The sequence below is a fragment of the Drosophila serrata genome, unplaced genomic scaffold (genome assembly GCF_035046125.1).
Source record: "Drosophila serrata isolate PLE 108 unplaced genomic scaffold, ASM3504612v1 contig_184, whole genome shotgun sequence".
Lineage (NCBI taxonomy): Eukaryota > Metazoa > Arthropoda > Insecta > Diptera > Drosophilidae > Drosophila > Drosophila serrata.
The window spans coordinates 5,802,770-5,822,768 of NW_028257082.1; the positions used below are offsets into that span (position 1 = coordinate 5,802,770).

The 19,999-nt window shown below is 37.4% G+C and overlaps 3 protein-coding genes and 1 long non-coding RNA gene across 53 annotated transcripts in view; 1 reads left to right on the forward strand and 3 right to left on the reverse strand.

Moving 5' to 3' along the window:
* The first annotated feature begins 164 nt into the window (after positions 1-164).
* On the forward strand, positions 165-1,807 carry Tbcb (tubulin-binding cofactor B). The gene is made up of 4 exons (XM_020950423.2): positions 165-489; positions 547-918; positions 976-1,097; positions 1,333-1,807. The coding sequence occupies exons 1-4, from the start codon at positions 367-369 to the stop codon at positions 1,448-1,450; spliced, it is 735 nt and encodes a 244-aa protein (XP_020806082.1). The 5' UTR covers positions 165-366; the 3' UTR covers positions 1,451-1,807.
* LOC147644384 (uncharacterized) lies at positions 1,587-3,887 on the reverse strand. The gene has a single exon (XM_086828435.1). The coding sequence runs from the start codon at positions 3,885-3,887 to the stop codon at positions 3,432-3,434; it is 456 nt and encodes a 151-aa protein (XP_086684561.1). The 3' UTR covers positions 1,587-3,431.
* Positions 1,587-19,999, reverse strand: part of LOC110181223 (par-1) — a 34,777-nt gene continuing 16,364 nt past the window's right edge. For 2 of the 50 annotated variants that reach the window (XM_020950203.2, XM_086828394.1), the window contains 14 exons: positions 19,665-19,880; positions 19,377-19,597; positions 19,027-19,308; positions 18,776-18,960; positions 17,488-17,600; positions 17,260-17,428; positions 16,709-16,832; positions 16,512-16,639; positions 16,281-16,443; positions 12,083-12,153; positions 10,743-10,866; positions 4,460-4,609; positions 4,279-4,397; positions 1,587-4,207 (listed from right to left, as the gene is read on the reverse strand). In XM_020950203.2, the coding sequence (XP_020805862.2) occupies positions 4,149-4,207; positions 4,279-4,397; positions 4,460-4,609; positions 10,743-10,866; positions 12,083-12,153; positions 16,281-16,443; positions 16,512-16,639; positions 16,709-16,832; positions 17,260-17,428; positions 17,488-17,600; positions 18,776-18,960; positions 19,027-19,308; positions 19,377-19,597; positions 19,665-19,880 (2,124 nt within the window). In that variant the 3' untranslated portion in view covers positions 1,587-4,148. Of the gene's footprint in view, positions 4,208-4,278; positions 4,398-4,459; positions 4,610-7,504; positions 8,025-10,742; positions 10,867-12,082; positions 12,172-16,280; positions 16,444-16,511; positions 16,640-16,708; positions 16,833-17,244; positions 17,429-17,487; positions 17,601-18,766; positions 18,961-19,026; positions 19,309-19,376; positions 19,598-19,664; positions 19,881-19,999 lie in introns of those variants that run through there. The other 48 variants (XM_020950063.2, XM_086828392.1, XM_086828412.1 and 45 more) reach the window with 29 other exon arrangements.
* Positions 17,990-18,486, reverse strand: LOC147644385 (uncharacterized). Its single transcript, XR_015270669.1, has 2 exons — positions 18,349-18,486; positions 17,990-18,231 (listed from the first exon to the last, which is right to left on the reverse strand). It is a non-coding gene; the product is annotated as an uncharacterized LOC147644385 (long non-coding RNA).

The following is a 19,999-nucleotide window of genomic DNA, read 5'->3' on the forward strand; positions in this document are numbered from 1 at the left end:
TATTATTCATTCATCAAAGCTCTCAAGAAGGCTTAAAAAATATTTGCATTCTTCAAATCTATATTTTCGTGTGCATCTTTTTTTATTAAGTTTTAATTTTTAAAAATGAGTATTTTCCTTTTTCCAAATATTTAAATATAAATAACAATTTTATTAGACAGATATTAGTATTTCTTTGGTATTTTTCTGAAAGCTTTTGGCATTTCCTAAATAGCCCTAACGCGTTTTTTGCTTACCGACAACATGGCTTATTAGTCAGAATTTCTCCAGATCAATATAGCCTATAATTGTAACACCCGGTTTTTACTGGTGAAATTTAGAAAGCAATCTCTCCTCAACTTAGTTACATTTCCAAAGAATCGCAGGATGGCGCTGATAACTGAGCCGGGTAAATCGGATTTCATCGTGGCAAATGTGTCCAATTCGCACAATGACGCCGTCGCCTTCCAGGTGAAGTTCGCCAAGGATCTAACAGTAGCTCAGCTAAAGGTATGTGAACTAGAGAGTAAACATATGGCAATTTGTTCAAGAATGTGTTTTCCCTAGAGCAAGCTGGAGATACTGACGGGCGGCTGTGCTGGCACCATGAAGGTGGAGGTCTACAAAGGTGACACCTGCTTATCCACGCTGGACAACAACGACGCCCTACTGGGTTACTATGCCAACAGCGATGGCCTCCGCCTGCACGTCATCGACAGCTTTGCGAGCTTCTGTTTCGACAGCGCTGCCGTCGAGAAATTCGAACTAACCAAGGATCAGTATGAACAGCGGACCGATTCCGTACGTAATTACCTCAAACAGAATCGACTGGGAAAATACAACGAGGAGGAGATGCAGCAGGCGGAGGAGAAGAGGCGCCTCCAGGCAGAGGAGATCCAAAAGAGGGCAGAACTGTGCGTCATTGGAGCCAGATGCGAGGTAATCTAGTGAGATTTTAGCTCTAAAGTAAGCTAAAGTAACCACTTTTCGTTTCAGGTCACCGTTCCAGGCAATCCCACGCGGCGTGGAACGATCAGATACAATGGCCAACTGGAGGGGAAAAATGGTCATTTCATTGGAATAGAATACGATGAGCCGCTGGGCAAGAACAATGGAAGGTATTAACTATTTATAAGGAGTGTCAGTTTGGGATGCTCTTACCCAGAGCAATATGTAAAAAAGCCTTAAAGAATTCGTTTCCGTAAGCTTCGAAGTTAGACATCAAGCAAAAACATTGTAACATATGATAACCAAACATTAATTAACTAAAGTTAAAAACTAAGTATCTTTCGTATTTTAAGACAGTACCAAACCCAATCTTAAATAGTAATTTATTTCTATTTACTCTTACAGCGTCGCTGGCAAGGCGTACTTTAGCTGTGCCCCCAATTACGGTGGCTTTGTGTCACCTTTATCTGTGACAGTTGGCGATTTCCCACCGGAAGACTTCAACCTTGATGACGAGCTCTGAGAATTCCCAGCACTTCAGCACACCAACCAGGTTACAACTTCTTCTCGCATCGCACATGCCACTCTAACCAAAAGACTTACCGACCGACCGGCAGGCAGGCACTTAAATTATTTGTACGCAAAAAAACGAACACTAATTATAGTTATGCCATTTCGTATTTATTAATTAAAACATCTATGTATGTATGTATATCAGATATTCTTACAACATGATTATTCGTAAATTCTATAAACGGCTTTATCCTTTTTATTTCTGATTTAGTGGTGTTATCAATTAATCTTTCAAATCATTCGCTTTTGTTTTACATCAACTTAACCGTTGGAAAATGGGAAATAAATATCAGAAATGAGAATACAACTATCGTATATTGTGCAGTTTGGATCTGGGCGTGCCAAAACATACATTTTAACTGGCCGACAACAAAAAATAAAAAACATGATTAACGTGTAGTTTTAGCACAAAGATAGATGTGCATTCTGGGGACGGGGGAGTGGGTCCAGCGCTCTACTTGAGGATATCTTTCGGCGTACATATATATGTATTATTTCAATAAGCTTGCTTTATATATTTATTATGCATGTATTATATACTTATGTGTGGTTTATGCGTGTTCTGTTCTGCCTGCCTAGTCTAGTAATTATTAATAAGTTTCAATTAGCTGTCATTTAACAACAACAAATATGTATATATAAAACGATGCATGCTTTTCTCGAAGGTTACATAAGAATTACAGAAATGCGTTACAATCATGATGAAGACAACGTGATGTGCAACTATATGTATATATGTTTGGTATCTATATAGACTGGTTTTTATTATTATTTTCTTCTTTTTTTTTTTGAGCCTCCACAACTTGGATAAATGGTCGTCTTTTTTCTACATCTCACTTGAGATCGTTGATCGCTCCTCGTTCAACATTTACCCATTTACTTTACTTTCGTAACATCAACTGCATTTGAATCGACATATATGCTTCGTAAAAATCTGCTTCACAACGGCTCGTCTTTTTCTCGGGGCTAAGTTGAACTTAGTGGAAACTAGGTAACAATTGGCCACAATTGCATCTGAGCTTGCATGTTTCAAAATTCATTTTTTTATATGTTGTGAACTTGTAGCCCTAACAGAGTAATATACATACATTTGTTGTGTCTCTGTGTGGTGTGTGTAATGTTCTATGAACGGTTCAAATCGAGGGAAGTTAACCAAAATCTATTGGTATGTAAGTACCAACTATATACGTATTCCCGAGCACGAGCCTAATAATTACAATTAATGGTGTTCGTGTTCGTGTTGGTGTTGGTGTTGGTGTTGGTGTCTTGGGATTCAACAACACATCCCGATACAGTAGAAGAAGAACTTTGGCTATCATGAATACATTTTATATTAAACATACCTCGTGCCTTATTCTTTCTCTTTTTATTGAAAAATATGGTTTAAAATGAAACAACCCGAGTTTGGATATCTATGTTATATATTGTGTTCTTTGATCGTTTTGTTTGTTTGCCAAGCAAAATTGTTTACTGGATATATCGGCACATAAATGCAGTTTATAGAGCGTTGATTGGTTTCATGTTAATATATTTATTGTTATTGTTTTATTGAGTGTTGTGTGTTTCTGTCTGTTACCCTTTAGTTATTCACTTGTGTATCTTTCAGCTCTGCTCCTGCCTCCGCTCCTGCTCTCGCTATTGACCAATGCTCTTGTGCTGGCCCATTAACTAGTTCCCTATTAATTAACGTATGTAAATATGTGCGTATCTATGTATGTGGGTGCTAATGCATGTCAGTGTTGATAGATAGAGGAGGAGTTTGTCTGCGCTTGATTGTTATGTGTAGTTATATATATTCTATACGTTCCATCTACAGAGAGAGATGCTAACATTCATATTTTTTTTGTTTTTTTGAGATTCCAGCAGGGATCCATACAAACAGACCCACAATTCAAGTTGATTTCCATGCCACGCAGCCATGTTCCATTGCATTAGAGGGTTGTGGTGCGTAGCATGGCTATCTTTCCTTCCGGCTTGCTGTTGCTTGGTTTCTCCTTATCCGTTCCTGCCGTTTCCTGCTGCTCCTTTTCCTTCTTTCCAGTCGCACCTCCCTTTTTGTCCGTGTCGCCTTGCCTGGCCGACGTCAATTTACGCACAATTAAACTCCCAGTGTGCTTGATGTTTCGCTTCAAACGATTGCCGCCGCCATCGCCTTTGCTCTTGTGTCCACTGCTACCAGCACCATCTCCATCTCCGCCACCTTTGTCACTCCTTTTATTATCCGCGATATCGGCGGGCTCCTCTTCCAAAATCGGATTAATTGGATTAAAGTCAGCTTGGTACAGGGGTACATCTATCGAGTGACCAGGCTGGGTGTCAATCACCTGAAGGTCTTGCACCTCTTCACTGGACTGCAGGTTCTCCTTAGAACTAAACGGTGAATACATTTGAAACGCCGACAGCAACGAGTTGGATTTCTTTTGATCTTCGCTGCCGCCCGTGGACAGCCTGCTTTTCTTCCGCCGCTGAGAGCCCCCCTGCTGACTAGTTAACGAGCGGCACAGCAGCGAGAGCTCCGACAGCCGGGAGGTGCTGTCGTTGCTGGCTCTCCGACAGTTTGTGGCGGCGGTGGAGATGTTGTCGGGCGGCTCGGTGGCCCCTGAGGCGGCGGCGGCGGCAGCATTCCCCTCGTTGTTCGTTTGGTTAAGTCACAGCCGGAGGTCAAAAGCAATGCGAGACGCAATGTTCTTGAAGCCAATGCTGGTGCCTGGTTAGTTATATAGAAAATATATTTTGTTATGAAATCGATTAACATTAAATAAACTATAATTTAGTTACCGGAAATTCGCTTGAATCGAACTCCATTCAGGGACAGGCGTGGCAGCTTGCACACCTCAATTTCCCACTGCACCAGGGAGTCGGTATTGGGATCTCCATGCACGCACCAGAGGACAAATCTAGAATAGATGGAATACGAATTAAATTTAACTCTAACTAAGGAGTGACTGTTGTTACTTACCGCTCGCGCTGTTCATAGTCACAGTTGTTTTGGTCCAACACTTCCCGGATCTTTTGCATTATCTGATCGGGCATCAGTGGCGAAGTTGTCTTCATGGACCAGGTGAAACGCAATACTCGTGGTTTTGCCGGCTCTTCCGTGGTTGTCTGACTGCAAGTATAGGTATAAGCATTTTATAATTACGACAGTCGAGTGAGCAATCCAATTAACGCTTTCATAGTTTCTTTATTCCCTTCTTTTCTTATTTATTTTTCAAATAATTAACTGCATTTGGTTTTAGGAACTTGTGGTATTACTAATTTGGTGAAACACCTTATTGGTTCTGCAGAATTTTTAATTTCTATTGAAGTTATATACAATCAGAGCTCACAATAAATAAATGACCTTTCTTGCTGCCCTAACATAAGTCTCTTTTAAGCAGTTTTTAGGATAAATAGTCTTTCCTAATACTTTACAATTTTTTCCTTTAATTATTGATAATTAAGTCAAGAAATTGACGACTGTAAATGATGGGTGTGTTTGAGTTACTAGCTTGTTAACTTGCCTTACTAAGTACATATTAATATGTTATTATATTGTTAAGGATTTTGTATGAATAATTTTAGGGTTATAGCACCGAGGTAAAGTAAGGTAATAACACTTTCGGCAAGTATTTTATGGTGTTGTCGAAGTACCTATCCAGTTTGAAAATACTCGCTACCAAGAGTTTAAAATAAATATACAAAACTAAAGACCGCAAAAAAATAGTTTTGGACCCCTAAAACTACTAATAACTAAAGCAAAAATCTATGTATATACTCAGTTAAGCCAGCTTTCAATAAGTTAGTCGGTTGGTAAATTCTTTGTACCAAAAAACCTGCCAATAGGGAGACATTTTTAACCCAAAGATATATTTATGCTACGAAAACAACTTTTCAATATTCAAACTATTCGAGACTCCCAAAAGTATTTTGGAAAACTTTAAACATGAATAAATGGAATAAAATTGAAATGCATATGGTGGGGTTTTCATTTGCTCACAAATGTTTCACATCATTTATTATTATGGTTTTTATTAAATTATCAATTGTTTTAAATTTATGCGTTATTTCTTTGAAACTTAATATGTATAGATAACTACTGATCGAGCCACTGAAGGCGGCGGCCGATGATAACACGGATCTCTATAGATACATCAGCTGTACAAATAAAATGGTCACATGCACTATAGTGGTAGGTAATACATTGTTATATTCCTTGGATTTAAGTTTAATTTGTTTTGTTTAGTGACTACGTGGTATATGCTTAAATACTAGTTGCACGCTCGCTGCACGTCTGGCATTTTTCGCGCCTCATAAAGTTCAGCATCTGCGCACAGTGGTTGTGTGATTTTTTATGATTTGCAAGATCTTTAGTTGGCTGGCTGGCTGCTTGGTTGGTTGGTTTGTTGTTGGTTGGTTGTTTGATTTGATTGATTGATTGGTTGGTTGGTTGGTTGATTGTATGATCCACGGATACAATTTAAAAAAAAAAGATCAAGCTCATATAGGAGAATACAAATACAGATCCATACATACGATACATACATACACATATAAATACAAAGATCGCTAAATAAAGTTCAAGATCATCGTTACAAAATTAGCAACTTCTTTTGGTGTTGTCTATATATTGTGTAGTGTGAGTGTGTGTTCCAGTGTTGCCAGGTTAGCTTATTATAAGCTAGTTCTAGCATATTTGAAACTAGAAAAGCTTGAAAAATTTCCATCTAGCTTATAGCTTGAAATATAGCTTATTTTAAAATTCATCTAGCATATTTTAGCTTTTTATGTATTTTTGACATCCACGGAATGTTTTTTACGAAAAATATGCTTTATAGCATGAAAATATTGGAGTTTGTTCTTTTTTTCCGATGGTTATGTGCATTTTATGTGATCGTGAACTTATTTCTAATCGAAAGTGTCATCGGAGATCGATTTGTTGGCTGAAGTGTTACCACCAATAATTTTGTTGTGTTGTGAAAATAGGTAAAGCGTGTCCTCAAAATGCCGAAAGTTATATATAAACAGATTTTTCGGGATGCTTGGCTCCAAAACAACGAATTTAAGTGCGAGGAGAAGGAACCAAAGCATATTGTTGCTACTGTAAGTCGACAATATCAGCCAAAATTTTTGAAATCAGGCAGCATGCGGCATCGAAAAAGCACATTTTATCAATGAGATCAGTTGCTGAATCGCAAAAAATAAATTTTCCGGCTAAGTGTTGCAAGACTCAGGATCAGGAAGCAGCGCTTTGTTTGTTCATTGCCGAACACTCGGCGACGAACAACATGAAGGAATTGATGAAATATTAACTAATTTGTTTTAAGTGCTTACTTTAAAAACATATTTTTAAGACTTTCTTTAATAAAAACATATTCATATAATATAATAATATATATTATATGTTTCGTGTTTTCTCATATTTGGGTGTAGCTTGTTTTTTCGCATTTTTTAAAAATTGTTTAGCTTATTCTAGCTTATTTTTTTTTTAAATCTAGCTTATATGGGCGCTCATCACCTGGCAACACTGGTGTGTTCACTATAAGTTAATGAATGATGTAGGCAAAAACACCACGCACTTTACACTTTACACATTACACTTTAGATTGGTTTTTAGTTGAGTTAGGCTTAAGTTAGATTTTACTCTTAGCAGTTTCCTCTCACGCTCAGTGATATATCTTTTTGTTTTTTCTTTTATTCATTAACTATAATTGCGATACGCATTTAACGTAAATATATATATATATATAGATGTATATATATTTAGGTAGTACTCGTAGGTGTAATATTTAGTAGTAATTGTAATCCATAATCGTGACAGTGACACAGCAATAGTGGTCGGGATTTCGTTCTGATTATTGCATTTTTTATGTAACTTTTTCTTCATTTGTTTCGGTTTTCGGTATCGGTATCGTTTTGCTTTATTTTTTAAATATATATACTCTAGTTTATATTTTATATTGCCATTTGCTGGTCGGTCGCTCCTCGCATCGTTTTACAAACAATGAAAACAAAGGTTTCGTAATTTCTGTTTGTGGTTGCTTTACTTTTAAATATATATATATATATGTATATGTATCTTTAATTTATATAAATTTATAATGTATAATTAGTTAATAATTGTAATAAAACATAGGCGCATTTGTGAAATTTTCAATTAACGCAACGGAACTCAACGTTGTCGGTGTTCATTTGAAGGGGTTCGAATCAAAACCGGGGGATCGGGATCGTAATCAGGATCGGGATCGTGATCGGGATCGGGATCGGGATCGGGATCAGGATCAGGATCGGGATCATGATCGGTATCGGAATTGGAATTGGAATCGAAAGTGATATCGATCGGATCGGTAACCATATCGTATCATATCCCGATGCGATCCAATCGGAATTCGATCATATCTGTGTTCTCTGTCTCTGTTCATATCTGAACCTCTCTCCGTCACGCGCGTTTACTCTAGGGGAATCGTTTGTTTCAGTTTCAGTTTCAGTTTTAGAACTATTAACAAGAAGTAGTTAATGCTTGTTTTGTTAATTACTGGTTTGGCCTAAAATTAAAGAAAAAATTTTAAACAAATTATTCACGGCTGGAAAAAATATTAATAATGGGTAAAAAAACAAATACCAGAAATGAAACCAAAGAAGACAGATAAGAATAAAACGGAATAATGGTGGTAAGAGTTTCATCATCATCATTTTTCATGTTTCTTCATAGAAAAAGAAAAGTAAACGCAATTGTTCTTCAAACTGATAATAATAATTAACATGTGTGTCTTATAACTCACACATTCTCTTTTATTTTCTTATCCAATTAGCATTATTATTATTGTAATTAATTTTTGATCATGTTTTTTATTTTTGCAAATAAATGAAAGAAGAGAGACAAGAACAAAAGAGCCTTCCTAGCGTGTGGTGATAATATATAATAATGGAAGTACACACATAGTTGTACAAAGCAAACGTGGATATACAGGATTAGAAAACTACATAATATTTATATATAGATAATATATATGTACGAGAATATTTGTCAACAAAATCAATCAATCAAGGAATAAAACGAACTAAAGGTGTGACGGAGATTTGAGAGCGTAGAGAGGAAGCGACAGACGTTGGCCCCTTATTTTTCTTATTTGTTTTTTGTTACTGTTGTGGCCAATCTCAGATTATGGATTCACGTAGTCACATATGTATGTATGTATGTATCGTTTTGTATTTATTTTGTATATATTATTCTTTTTTCTTTTTCAATTTTGCACCTGAATCAGAGTCGGATTTGGAAGGCGAGAATATTGCTTGCGACCAATATGTGGTTAGGTGGTTAGAGAGTTCCGTGTTATTTCGTTTATAGTAATTTAGCAAATCGATTCGATGACACTGACACTTTTGATTCAACAACAACAACAACGACCAGAACATGTTATCATCCCGACCGAATAGCCAGTTAGCCATTTTAATTCATTGTTTCTACGGGCTGAGCGCCACAGTCGGAATATATATTACATACGCTTGGCAGTTAAACAATGTATGTATGTACATCTGTATGTTTGTGGTATGGTACGTATGCTAACTAAATATTTGGTATAGGAATGCTAGCGAGCGAGCATCTAAACCAAACCGACCGAACCGGCATATGCACGAGTACCCAATCGAACCAATCGAACCAATCGAACCACCCACCCACCACAATTGAGGTGTAGTACAGTAGTGAGTGCATCGGACCGATGTGTGGTGCGTGCATATGCCTGTTCGAGTCCGTTCTTAAGCAAAAAAGGTCCTCTGGGTGTGCGTATGAGTGTGTTTATGTGTTTCGTGGTTTAATATGTACTTAGAGAGCACATATGTACTTCTTTCCTTCTGAAAGTCTTTCAGTTCAAAAAAACGAGGATAAAGAAACGAAAACAAGAAAGAACAGAAAAGAAATTCCATATACAAAACATGTGCATATCATTAGTGGAAGATAAGTAGTAACAACTTTGTAATGATGAGCTCAATTGTTCGCAGTAAGTACAGAAAAAAAAGAAGAGGTAATTATTAATATTAAAATCACGCCCAATTACACTTTTCTTTAATCCGTCATGCAATCGAATGCCGGTTCCTGTAACCCTTTTAATTTCATTGGGGGATGGACTACACTTTGGGTTAATAGTAACGCATATAAGCCTGTTCATCAGTTCAGTCAATAAACTTTTGCAGTGGCATAGCTTAGTTATGTCGGTTAATAAGTAGGAGAGTTCTTAGTGGATCTCAGATTTCTATGTATGTATAATATTTTATATTCTTTTTTAATATGTCATCATCAGCCTCTCTTCCTCTCAATGTCTCTGGCGCCCAATAAATCCATTGTTAACTTTGTGCAGAGTTCCATTATTTAAACAAATGTGATACTGGTGAGAGGGTGATGGATCAAAGAAACGATTTTATAATTGCATGAAAGTCACGACATTGACATTGAATATATTTAACCAAACAGAAGAAATCGCACACAAAACTATAGTGCATACAAATAGGTTTTCAGCTTTCTTTAATGGGCCAACCAACTACAGTGCTTTTCAGTATTGAAAAATTATAGTATTTAATCTTTTAGTGCTTTGTATGTGGCATATTATTAACCGAATCGATAATTATTTAGTACTCTTCTATATCTCCCCTCATTTATTTAAATATTCTAGCTTTTCTTCCTTTATCTGTTCAGGTGCCTGTATCATCGCTATCCCTTCGCCTCAGAACTAAGCTCAAAGAAGGATCTACCTGGGAGTCTCTATATAAAGTTTATTTTGTAATTTGAAACATCTGCATATCCAACGGGTCTTTTGGACTACTTTATTTATTTATTATTTTTTAAATTGAATTATGTGCATCGATGGGCATGGCTTTGTAATGCGCTTGGTAGCGATAACTTTGAGCTGCTGGCTTAAGTGATTTTTTTACGGACAGTCTACAGACAACTTGGTACAAAACATAACACATGAGCATACAATACATACGTGTATGTATGTGCGGCAGATATGCAGTAAAATGAAACATAAAATGTGATAAACGAGAAAAATCAAACAGTAAGCGAAAAACAAATCAAATGAAAAGGAAAATAATTAAATGAAATTAAATTAAATTAAAGAAAAAATGAAAAACAAAATGGTGTAAGAAATAAATAAACGCAAAAATAACGAATCGAATTGCAGTTTGCATTTGCTTTTCTTGTAATATTCCATTAACTGAAGAAATGAATTTTGGCACTTTGTGATATTTTGGCTGGGACTACTTACCGTTTGCTAAAACGTGAGGAGAGTTTGGAGAAGAAGCTCATGCGACCCGGATGCGAGGAGTCGCCGGAGGCACCGCTTGTGCCCGAGTATTCCAACGCTGTGTTGTTTCGTGCTCTGGTTTGACCTAGGAAGGGTAATATAATATCTTTGTTAGAATCGAATTGCCTATGCAGCAGATGGTGACGTGTACACAAACACACAATCTACAAACTGATTGGGTTTTTATTTTCTGTATCATTAAAGACTACAGTACACATATTGTCAAATACTTTAAGAGTTTTGTAAATAGTATGCCATTGTTGGGCACAAAGTGCAATGTGATAACTACCACGTCTATATGTCTGCTTTATACTATAAACGAACTATATTTAATATTTCTAAAACGATTAAAATCCTTGAAGAATCTTTTATGGAATCAGGGGGTCGACTTAGATTCCGTTTAACTCTTTGAAATTTGAGTATAATCTATTGATTATCATATCTGATATCTTTTATCTATTCTCAATTTTCAATTTCCGAGTTAACCTCATAAAATTGAAATTAATTACACAGACTTGCAGCACATAAACGTAGTAATACTCTATAAATAGCCACATACTCTACAGATTACGGGTACCACCTACTGATAATCACATTGCACTTCGTCCAATGGGCACACGCAACGTTCTGTTGTTTCCATTTCTTTTATTATTTGTTTTTATTTGTATTTTTTATTTTAGTAAAATCGCGATAGCTGAATGTGGACAGACAAATGTGTCAGTTTTGTATCGGTTGAGCAATTTTGGTCGCTATGAATAGTTTTCCATCCGTATTTCCAAAACATACATTGATATTTACAGGCAAAACATTCGGGATCGGATCGAAGTACACGAGTACTACGTGACCACTGAGACAAACGTGCATGGAGAGGGTGCAGCATTAGATCGCGGAAATCATAAGCGATGCGATGTACGACAACAGAAAGTAAACATTCAGCTAAATGGATCGATCGAGTTGATTGAACGGATTAAGAAACTAATCTTGCTTGACAAAACTAAAAAAAATCATAATTGAGGCGCGATTGGTAATGCAATTATGGATGGTGCAGTGCGGCGGGACATCTATTTATTATCGGATGCAGCATGAGAGGGGATTTGTTTCCAAGTTATTGAAAATAAAATATAAATAAAAAACACACTCGATAACGCGGTAACATCTAACATATATGAATGGCTTTAGCCTATAGTTTCGGGCTCGATTTGTGGGGTTTTAGTTGGGGGTGTTTGGGTGGGTGGTTTGGTGTGGATAAAATTAAATTATTATTATTAAAACTAATAAAAATAAGTGAACAGAAAACTCACCAGAGTGAAAGGTTGAACGTGATGGAACATTCCTTGGAAAGTGTCTGCTTGATTTAACAGCCGATGCCATTCTAAGTCGATCGAACAGACTATATATGTACAAGAACAATACATATACACACATACGTATGGAATGGAAATCAAATCAGTATCGAATCAGTTCGTCGGAGATAGAGAGAGAGAGTACATTCAAATCCAATGAATCGCATTTCGGGAAACGAATATGTTTTAATCAGTATATAAGTTTGTTGTTTGGTTTGGTTTGTTTTCCATTAAATATTTGTTTGATTTTGTAGTTTTTAGTTGGTTTGGTTTGGTAATCAATGTGTAATCGTTCGAACGTTCGTCACATGGTATAATGATGATGATGATGATGGTTGGGTGTTGTAATGTTGTGGAGAATAGAATGAGTAATGGCAGTTGTGTTGGGTCATCATTATCAAATCGAATCGAATTGAATTTTGGTTGATTTTCGGTATTCAGATATTCAATATGTGTGTTGCGTCATTTGCCAATTGGTGGATATTTGTGTGTTCATATTTCGTAATTCGTTTTCAAGATCAGTTTGGATTGATTTTTGGGTTTTTATATGCAGAATGGCGGCAGGCGGGTGTGTAGATGGTCAGAGCAGCGCGAATCAAGCATTTTTTGTTCGATTGATGTGACAAATTGATGACGGTAACCAAGGGTTTATGGTTTTGTTTTGTATATATTGTTTTATCGATCACGTCGCAGACATAAACAAAATGAAAAGAAAAAAATAAAAATAGATCATGTAAATTTTCTTAAGACAAGCACTTAAAAATACGTTTTCTTATAAATAAAATCGGATACAACAAACTTCAACTCTTTGGTTTGGCATTTATGAACATGAGAACATATGCAAGAATGTATAGATTATATATTGTATTAGAAAGCTCAGCATAAGATAGAAGGTTCGATCCATCGGTCTACATGAAAGCGTTCTATGTGATGGTTCATGCGTTCGAGCTAGTCGCTCGAGATTCCACGTTTTACAACTCTATGTACTTCAAATGGAGCAAATTCATTGCGCAACTGTATCTATAATTATATTAAGCTCGCGTCTGGATATATCCTAAAAGGATATGTTACGCTACGATACCCGGGTGATCGTAAGTAGGAATAGGAGTTATTATATTGAAAGTGTTATGCTTGTTAGTCATACATTGGAGAGCAAATGGTAATCATGTTCGGAGAAGTAGAGAGAGATACAAGAGTTACAACAGCGGCACAGAAACAAACTATATCAAATGGAATTTGTAAATTTAGGTAGGCATTTAACATATTAGTGAAAGTAAACGAAGTAAACACACACAATTATTATGGAGAAAATTCAATTTTACTGGCGATGGAGTCAATAGAGTTTTACTGACAGAGACAGACATGCATGCATTGGGGAAAACAAACAAAATGATGAGAGTTCTTATTTTATATTTTAGAAACTTGGATTGGTATCGCATAGTTGCGTGACTGTTTAGGACTCTTCCCAATGAGAATACGAAATAAAAAACTATTCACTGTTCGTTGGATGTAGATCCGGTACTCGAAACTAACTCGAGCACATGTATGTATATAGCAATCACTTAGCATCGCCTCCAATTGAATTTCATTCAAATGAATTACAAAATATATGCAAAAATAGGCGAACCAAATTAGGAAAATTAAACCCAAACCGTACGCTATTTGTAGTAGTAAGTACATACTTAAGCAATATATTTCTGTGTATGGAAAGGGTCGTGTTCGTCGCTTTAGGTGTTGAGACCCAAAAATGAGGTCAAAAACAAACAAATGAGCAATAAATACAAAATACAAAAGCCATCAAGTTGATGGAAATCAAATGGGAAACTAGTGTTTACACTCTAGCAATAGTTGCAAGCGTTGCCATTGCAATTATTGTATTGTTTCTTATTATTGGACACGCCCACGACCCTTGGTGTAATGAGGCACAATAAATATCTCTTAACGTAATATATTGCATTTTCACTCACCAAATTTGTTCGATTCGTTTGAATCCAAATTGAATTCGTTTCAAACCACATTCATTTTATTGTTTTTGCATTGGCATTTTGCATTTTCAAATCGGATTGTTGCGTGGTTTGTCGATTCAATATTGTTTTGCAATAATTGTTGCATTTTGTTGGATTATTATTGTTCAGGTTTTCAATTTGCAATTTTCATTTTGCGATTACGTTTACGATCGAAAGGGTAGTAATAGTAGAGTAGTACAATAATTGGGCGAGCGTCGATAGGAAGACGAAGGAGGTTGGTTGTTGCAGATTCAGATTTCGTAGGTGGTTGGTGGTGGTGGTGTTATTTGTAGTTGCGGATATATAGAACGCCACAAAGATTATGGATGTACATATGTGGTAGTGTAGTAGTAGTTATCAAAATTAGACATTTTTGTTTTGGTTTGTAAACAGACAATGTTCAAATATTTGTAAAAAACATGAAAAGATAAGAAATTTACATTATTCAATTGATCAAATTGTTGTTAGGTCGTTAAGAATACATCTTGGATAAATATATAGATAAATATACAAAAAAAAACGAATACGAATAGAACGAAACTAGGAAAGGCCAACAGCACACTGTTAAACTAATAGTAGAGTAAAGATTAATAAACAAATTCAAACGAGATATACCTAAGAGTTCTTATGAATACAGAGGTAAACATATATTAATATTAGATGGAATATATATAAATTATCTAACCAGAGCTCGTAAAAGGGACTCAATAATTTTGGTAATATAATTTCTCTCACAGAGAGGTCTGTCCGCGGTTAACCTCTTCTTGAAATAAGTGCCTTACGAACTCTGGCTATAATCAACGCTGGACTCCATAAGGAGTCCTACCTAATCAATCCGGATTATCCTACTCTGGAAATTGCTAACGTTCAGCCGAGCTGTCAAAATCACGCACAGCAATAATAAACTCTATGTAATTTAAAGCATTTCATTTTTCTGCAAGCTTTCAAATTATTTAAAAATCAATTTAAATAGAATTAGTAAGCCTAGGGGATCCATTTGGTAGTACCTTTTTTTTCAAGCTTAACCTATAAAAAAGCAATAAATTATGAGACTACATGTTTTTTTTCAAATGACTGTAAAACTTTTCTGCTTTTATATAGATAATTATAACACCAAATGACTAAAATTCTCTACATCTGAGCTGAATTTCTAGGTAGTATTTGAATTATAAAATGGAGCAGATCGAATGTCTTATGAATGGTAATTACTCATGTTGAATGAATCTGTTCTGACATGGATATTTGAATGATGATCAATGGAGATGATTCGTTGAAATGATTGCCGCCGAAATGCACAATAATTCGCCCAAAAACAAATAAAATGCCAGCCAATTGTTTAAAAATTATAAAATAGAAGAAACTTAAACAAAAGCAGTGGAAGTTAGAAAACAAATTCAGTAATCAAAAGGTAAAGTAATTTTGTTTGTTTAGTTGTTTTGCGGTTTTTTTTTTTTGATAAATTACTCAAGTGTATACCTCGTTCCGAGCGGGTCATTCGAGACCGAGACGCATCCGTCCGCAGAGGGGCGAGGACTCGATACAGACGCGCTTTTGGTATGGCCCTTCCCAACGGGAGCTGCCGATCCACTGCTGGAAATGTGCATGTTTCAAGTTTTGGGCCGAAAAATTGGTAGAATCGTATTCGTAAATATGGCATTGTTTTTGGTTTTAAGAGTTAAAGGTTTTTAAAACCCAAATGAAATAGAAATGTGAAAATAAAATGAATAATTTTTTTTCAAATGTGCCAAACAGCACACGGCAACCAAAAAGAGAACTGAACTGTGCGTGACTAACTATGTATATATATACAATATAATGTAGTTTTGTATTCCCAGGGAAACTTTAAACGATCTCGTCTCTACATCTCTTAATTGATGGGAGTAGTGCTGCTGCTGATGCTGCGTCGACTAGATGCTTTCTAACCTTAGGATTGGGATCAGAAACAGATCCAATTTGAGTGCAAACCAAAAGGTAAAGAAAAACGATAAGGTGACAGGCTTGCGTCTCAGCTACCAACTGACTGAACAACTAAATAAGCCTCTGCCAAAACGGAGAATGTGATGCAAACAATAAACGGGGATTCCGTATAACTATAACTACAGATAAGGGAAACGGGGAGACGCTTTATAACCAGCTCAACTCTCACGTACTTTGTCTCTGCAGGAATAACATTGGTTTTCTCCGTCGACGAAGTCTTTTCATACAGCGTGGTGGAGCGGCGTGGAATGATGCCACTGGTGCCGCTAACTGTGCGATTGCCGTTCGTCGGGTCGTACTTCGTTGCCGTTCGCGGCTTGGCGGGACTATTTAGTGCTGCAAATTTTGAAGAGATTGAAAATAAATCAAGTTCCGCCATATTCTGTAATCTGTTTTGCCCTTACTTGTGTCTGCCGTGGTGAGCATCTTTTGGGTGGCCGAAGCGGGTCTCTGATTTTGTGCGGCAAGTCGCGCTGTATTCTCTTTAATCGTAGCCGAATCAATGGTGTTCTGACGCTTAAAGTTGCTGCCACTATTCAAAGGGAATATAAATTAATTAATTTCGTGTTCTTAAGCCTGTAAAATGGTGATTCTATCTTACACTGACGCTCGATCCGCCGCTGATCCTGCAGCATTGTAATTATTGCTTGGATTTACAGAACCGACGCCTCCGCCAGCCGCCGCCGCCGCAGCCACAGTTGCTGTAGCGTTTGTCGGTCCAACGCCTGTAAATAAGTATTAAATCATTAGAAAATTATCGCAGTAATGGCATTTAGCGACTGTAAAAGCTCTCCTTGGATTATTTCATCCAAAAATCTGGACCTTCTTCCTTAGCAGCCAACATTCCGATAGAAACGAGCAGGTTAAAAGTACGTGATCACAGATTACAAATAGAATTTTATGATTTGAGCCGTCAGTAAGTTCTTCATAATAAGTTTTAAACTACATTCGAGTAATCCAAGTCTTTTCTAGTGTTATTTTCTGAACATTCACTTGGTTAGTTTCTTATCAAAATATTAATTAAACTTGAAAATATTGAGAAATGAAATTTAGGTAGGCTTTTCAAGTCCGACTAAGAGAGCTTCTACGGTACAAACAAATAAAGTATAGATCGTTAGCCCCATAATTGGGACTTACGCAATGTTTCCGCACCGGACGAGGCTCGGCGACTAGGCTTCGTGCTGGACGCCGATATGCTCCGGTGGACACCCCGATGCGTGGGACTCTGCACACTCGCACTGCCAGCGTTGGCGCCTGCATCGTTGCCCGAGATGTTGCGCAGTGATAGCGAGGAGCCAGACCGCGATCCGTCACTTTCCGGCTAATGGAGAAAGACTCTTCTTAAGCACACGACCTGGATTGTACATTCGTTGTACTTACGTCCGTGCTCTTGCGTCCCAGCAGCAAATACGTGGCAAACACATCGTCGTAGCGCACCTGCGAGAGCGAAGCCTCGATATCCTGCCGATTGTAGCCCATCGCGACTAGAGCTTCTAAGCATCGCGATGCGGAAATAAAACAGATTAGGTGTGAGTGGTTGTAGACTGGATTTCAAGACAAACTTCGAAACAATTTAGTACATTTAGATAGCGCATGCAAATTCATTACGTATACATTATATTATTATGTTTTTGGCTAACAACAGATCGCCGATAATTGGAGTAGCCGGAATTGTGTGTATTTTCTTGGCCTTCAACTGAACAATTGGGTTACAAAATTATATGTATGTATGTATACTGTACGTTTTTGTTTTAAAGGTGGCCATGCAGCTAGCGAAATGAAAAGTATACACCGCCGTGGCAGGACCCAAACCGGATGCAATTTTCAGCCTATTATTGAGCAAAACCGCTTTGTCGACTTGAGTTTAATTGAAGTAAGAGCATTTTCTCAGAGAACACAATTTATTTCTCTTATTCACAGCGTGTGCAGATACAGATGGTTATTCACAGTGGCAACAACAACTAACACATCAAAAAACAAAAAAGTACACAAAAAGAAACGAAAATTATTTTCAATTTTCCCTTTGGCTGGCTGTACAAGATTTAATATGGTTTATTCGATATTTTATCCGTTCTCTTGAGCCGGCGGTTGGCTATCTGACGACGACGTCTCTTCCAGGACATTCTGTTTGATTGTTTTGCGGACAGAAAGTGAGAAAGAGAACAGAGAGGAGTTGGGGGTTAATGCGGAATGCTCTCGACGCGGCGAGTGTTTCACTACATTCACGGGATGATTGCATACATTTTTGGATGGCATTTGCCCAGGCGATGGCCGTGGCACCTTCCGCTCGTCGATCAGAAAATTCACCATCAACATCAAGTTGTATGCACTACGCCGAATCGAGAGCGAATTCTTGACACCGGTTTGTGACCCCGCAGCTATGTGTGAGAATTTACAAAACGAAAAACCATGATGGCATATACATATATTTAAAGGATAACAAAACACGGGAAGACTCCCGGGCAAACAACAGCAATTGACTACAAAATCAAAAACAACAGCGTTTCGATATAGAATTGAGAGTTGACACAAAAATATTAGTAAGATTACATAGCAAATATAAAAGGTAATAGAACAGAGGAAGCAATTGGCAGGCAAAACACTCCATTCCACACACAATTCTGTTAATAATATTAGTAATGAATTTTGTATACAGTACCCGTCTTACCTATCCGCTTGGGATCGGCTAAATCGGCCTTGGGCTCAATATAGGGCTTGAGTTCGTCCTCCTCAAACCCCATGTTCATCCACTTGTCGCCCATGATTGTTTCTAGACTAGCACGCTTTGCGGGATTCAGTACTAAGAATTTTCGGAGCAAGTTTTCGCAGTCAGTCGACATATAGAAGGGAATTCTGAAAGAATAATATGCAAATACAGGTCAGACTTTACCAAAAGATCAGAGTATTTGGGACACTTACCTATATTTGCCTCTGAGCACACGCTCGCGCAGCTCCCTCAGTGTGGAGCCGTCAAAGGGCAGGGAACCGCTCACTAACGTATACAGGATAACACCCAGCGACCACACATCAACCTCGGGTCCATCGTACTTCTTTCCCTGAAACAATTCTGGGGCCGCGTACGGTGGACTGCCACAGAACGTGTCCAGCTTTGAGCCGGGCGTGAACTCGTTTGAAAAGCCAAAGTCTGCGATTTTGATGTTTAATTCGCTGTCCAGCAAAAGGTTTTCAGCTTTTAAGTCCCTGTTTGAGGAAGAGTTGAGTAGGCGCGTTAAGACATAGTCCTAATTCATGAAATAGACTTTCCGTACCTGTGTATTATTCTCTTTTGATGACAGTATTGCACAGCTGAGACAATTTGTCGAAACTTAACGCGTGCCTCCTTCTCCTTCATGCGTCCGTGTAGAACCAAATAGTCGAAAACTTCTCCACCTGACGCATACTCCATGATCAGATAAAGCGTCTTCTCCGTTTCTATTACTTGGAACAATTTAACTATGTTGGGGTGATCCAGCATCTTCATTATCCTAACCTGTAAAGCACAGCAAAAAGGTTTAGTCCCATTGAAGATCTGTTAATATTATTTGATAAACACAAACCTCTCTAAAGAGTTTCTGAAGTGACCCAGAATTGAGTTGGGTCTTGTCAATTATCTTGATGGCCACCTCCTTGCCGGTGGGCAGGTGCTTAGCCAATTTCACCTTGGCAAAGTTACCCTTGCCAATCGTCTTGATGAGTTTATATTTGCCGATGTGCTCCTCCGTAGCACGCCATCGCATAGGAGCACTACTCCGCATCTGCATGTTAGGCGAACCCTGTAAAAATAAGGCAAACAAACCATAAGTAAATTTTATTTTTTTTAAGTGTAATAATAACCAGTTTCCCCCAAATAGGTCCTAATTGAAGAATAAAAGGTATCTAAAGAACCTTTTCG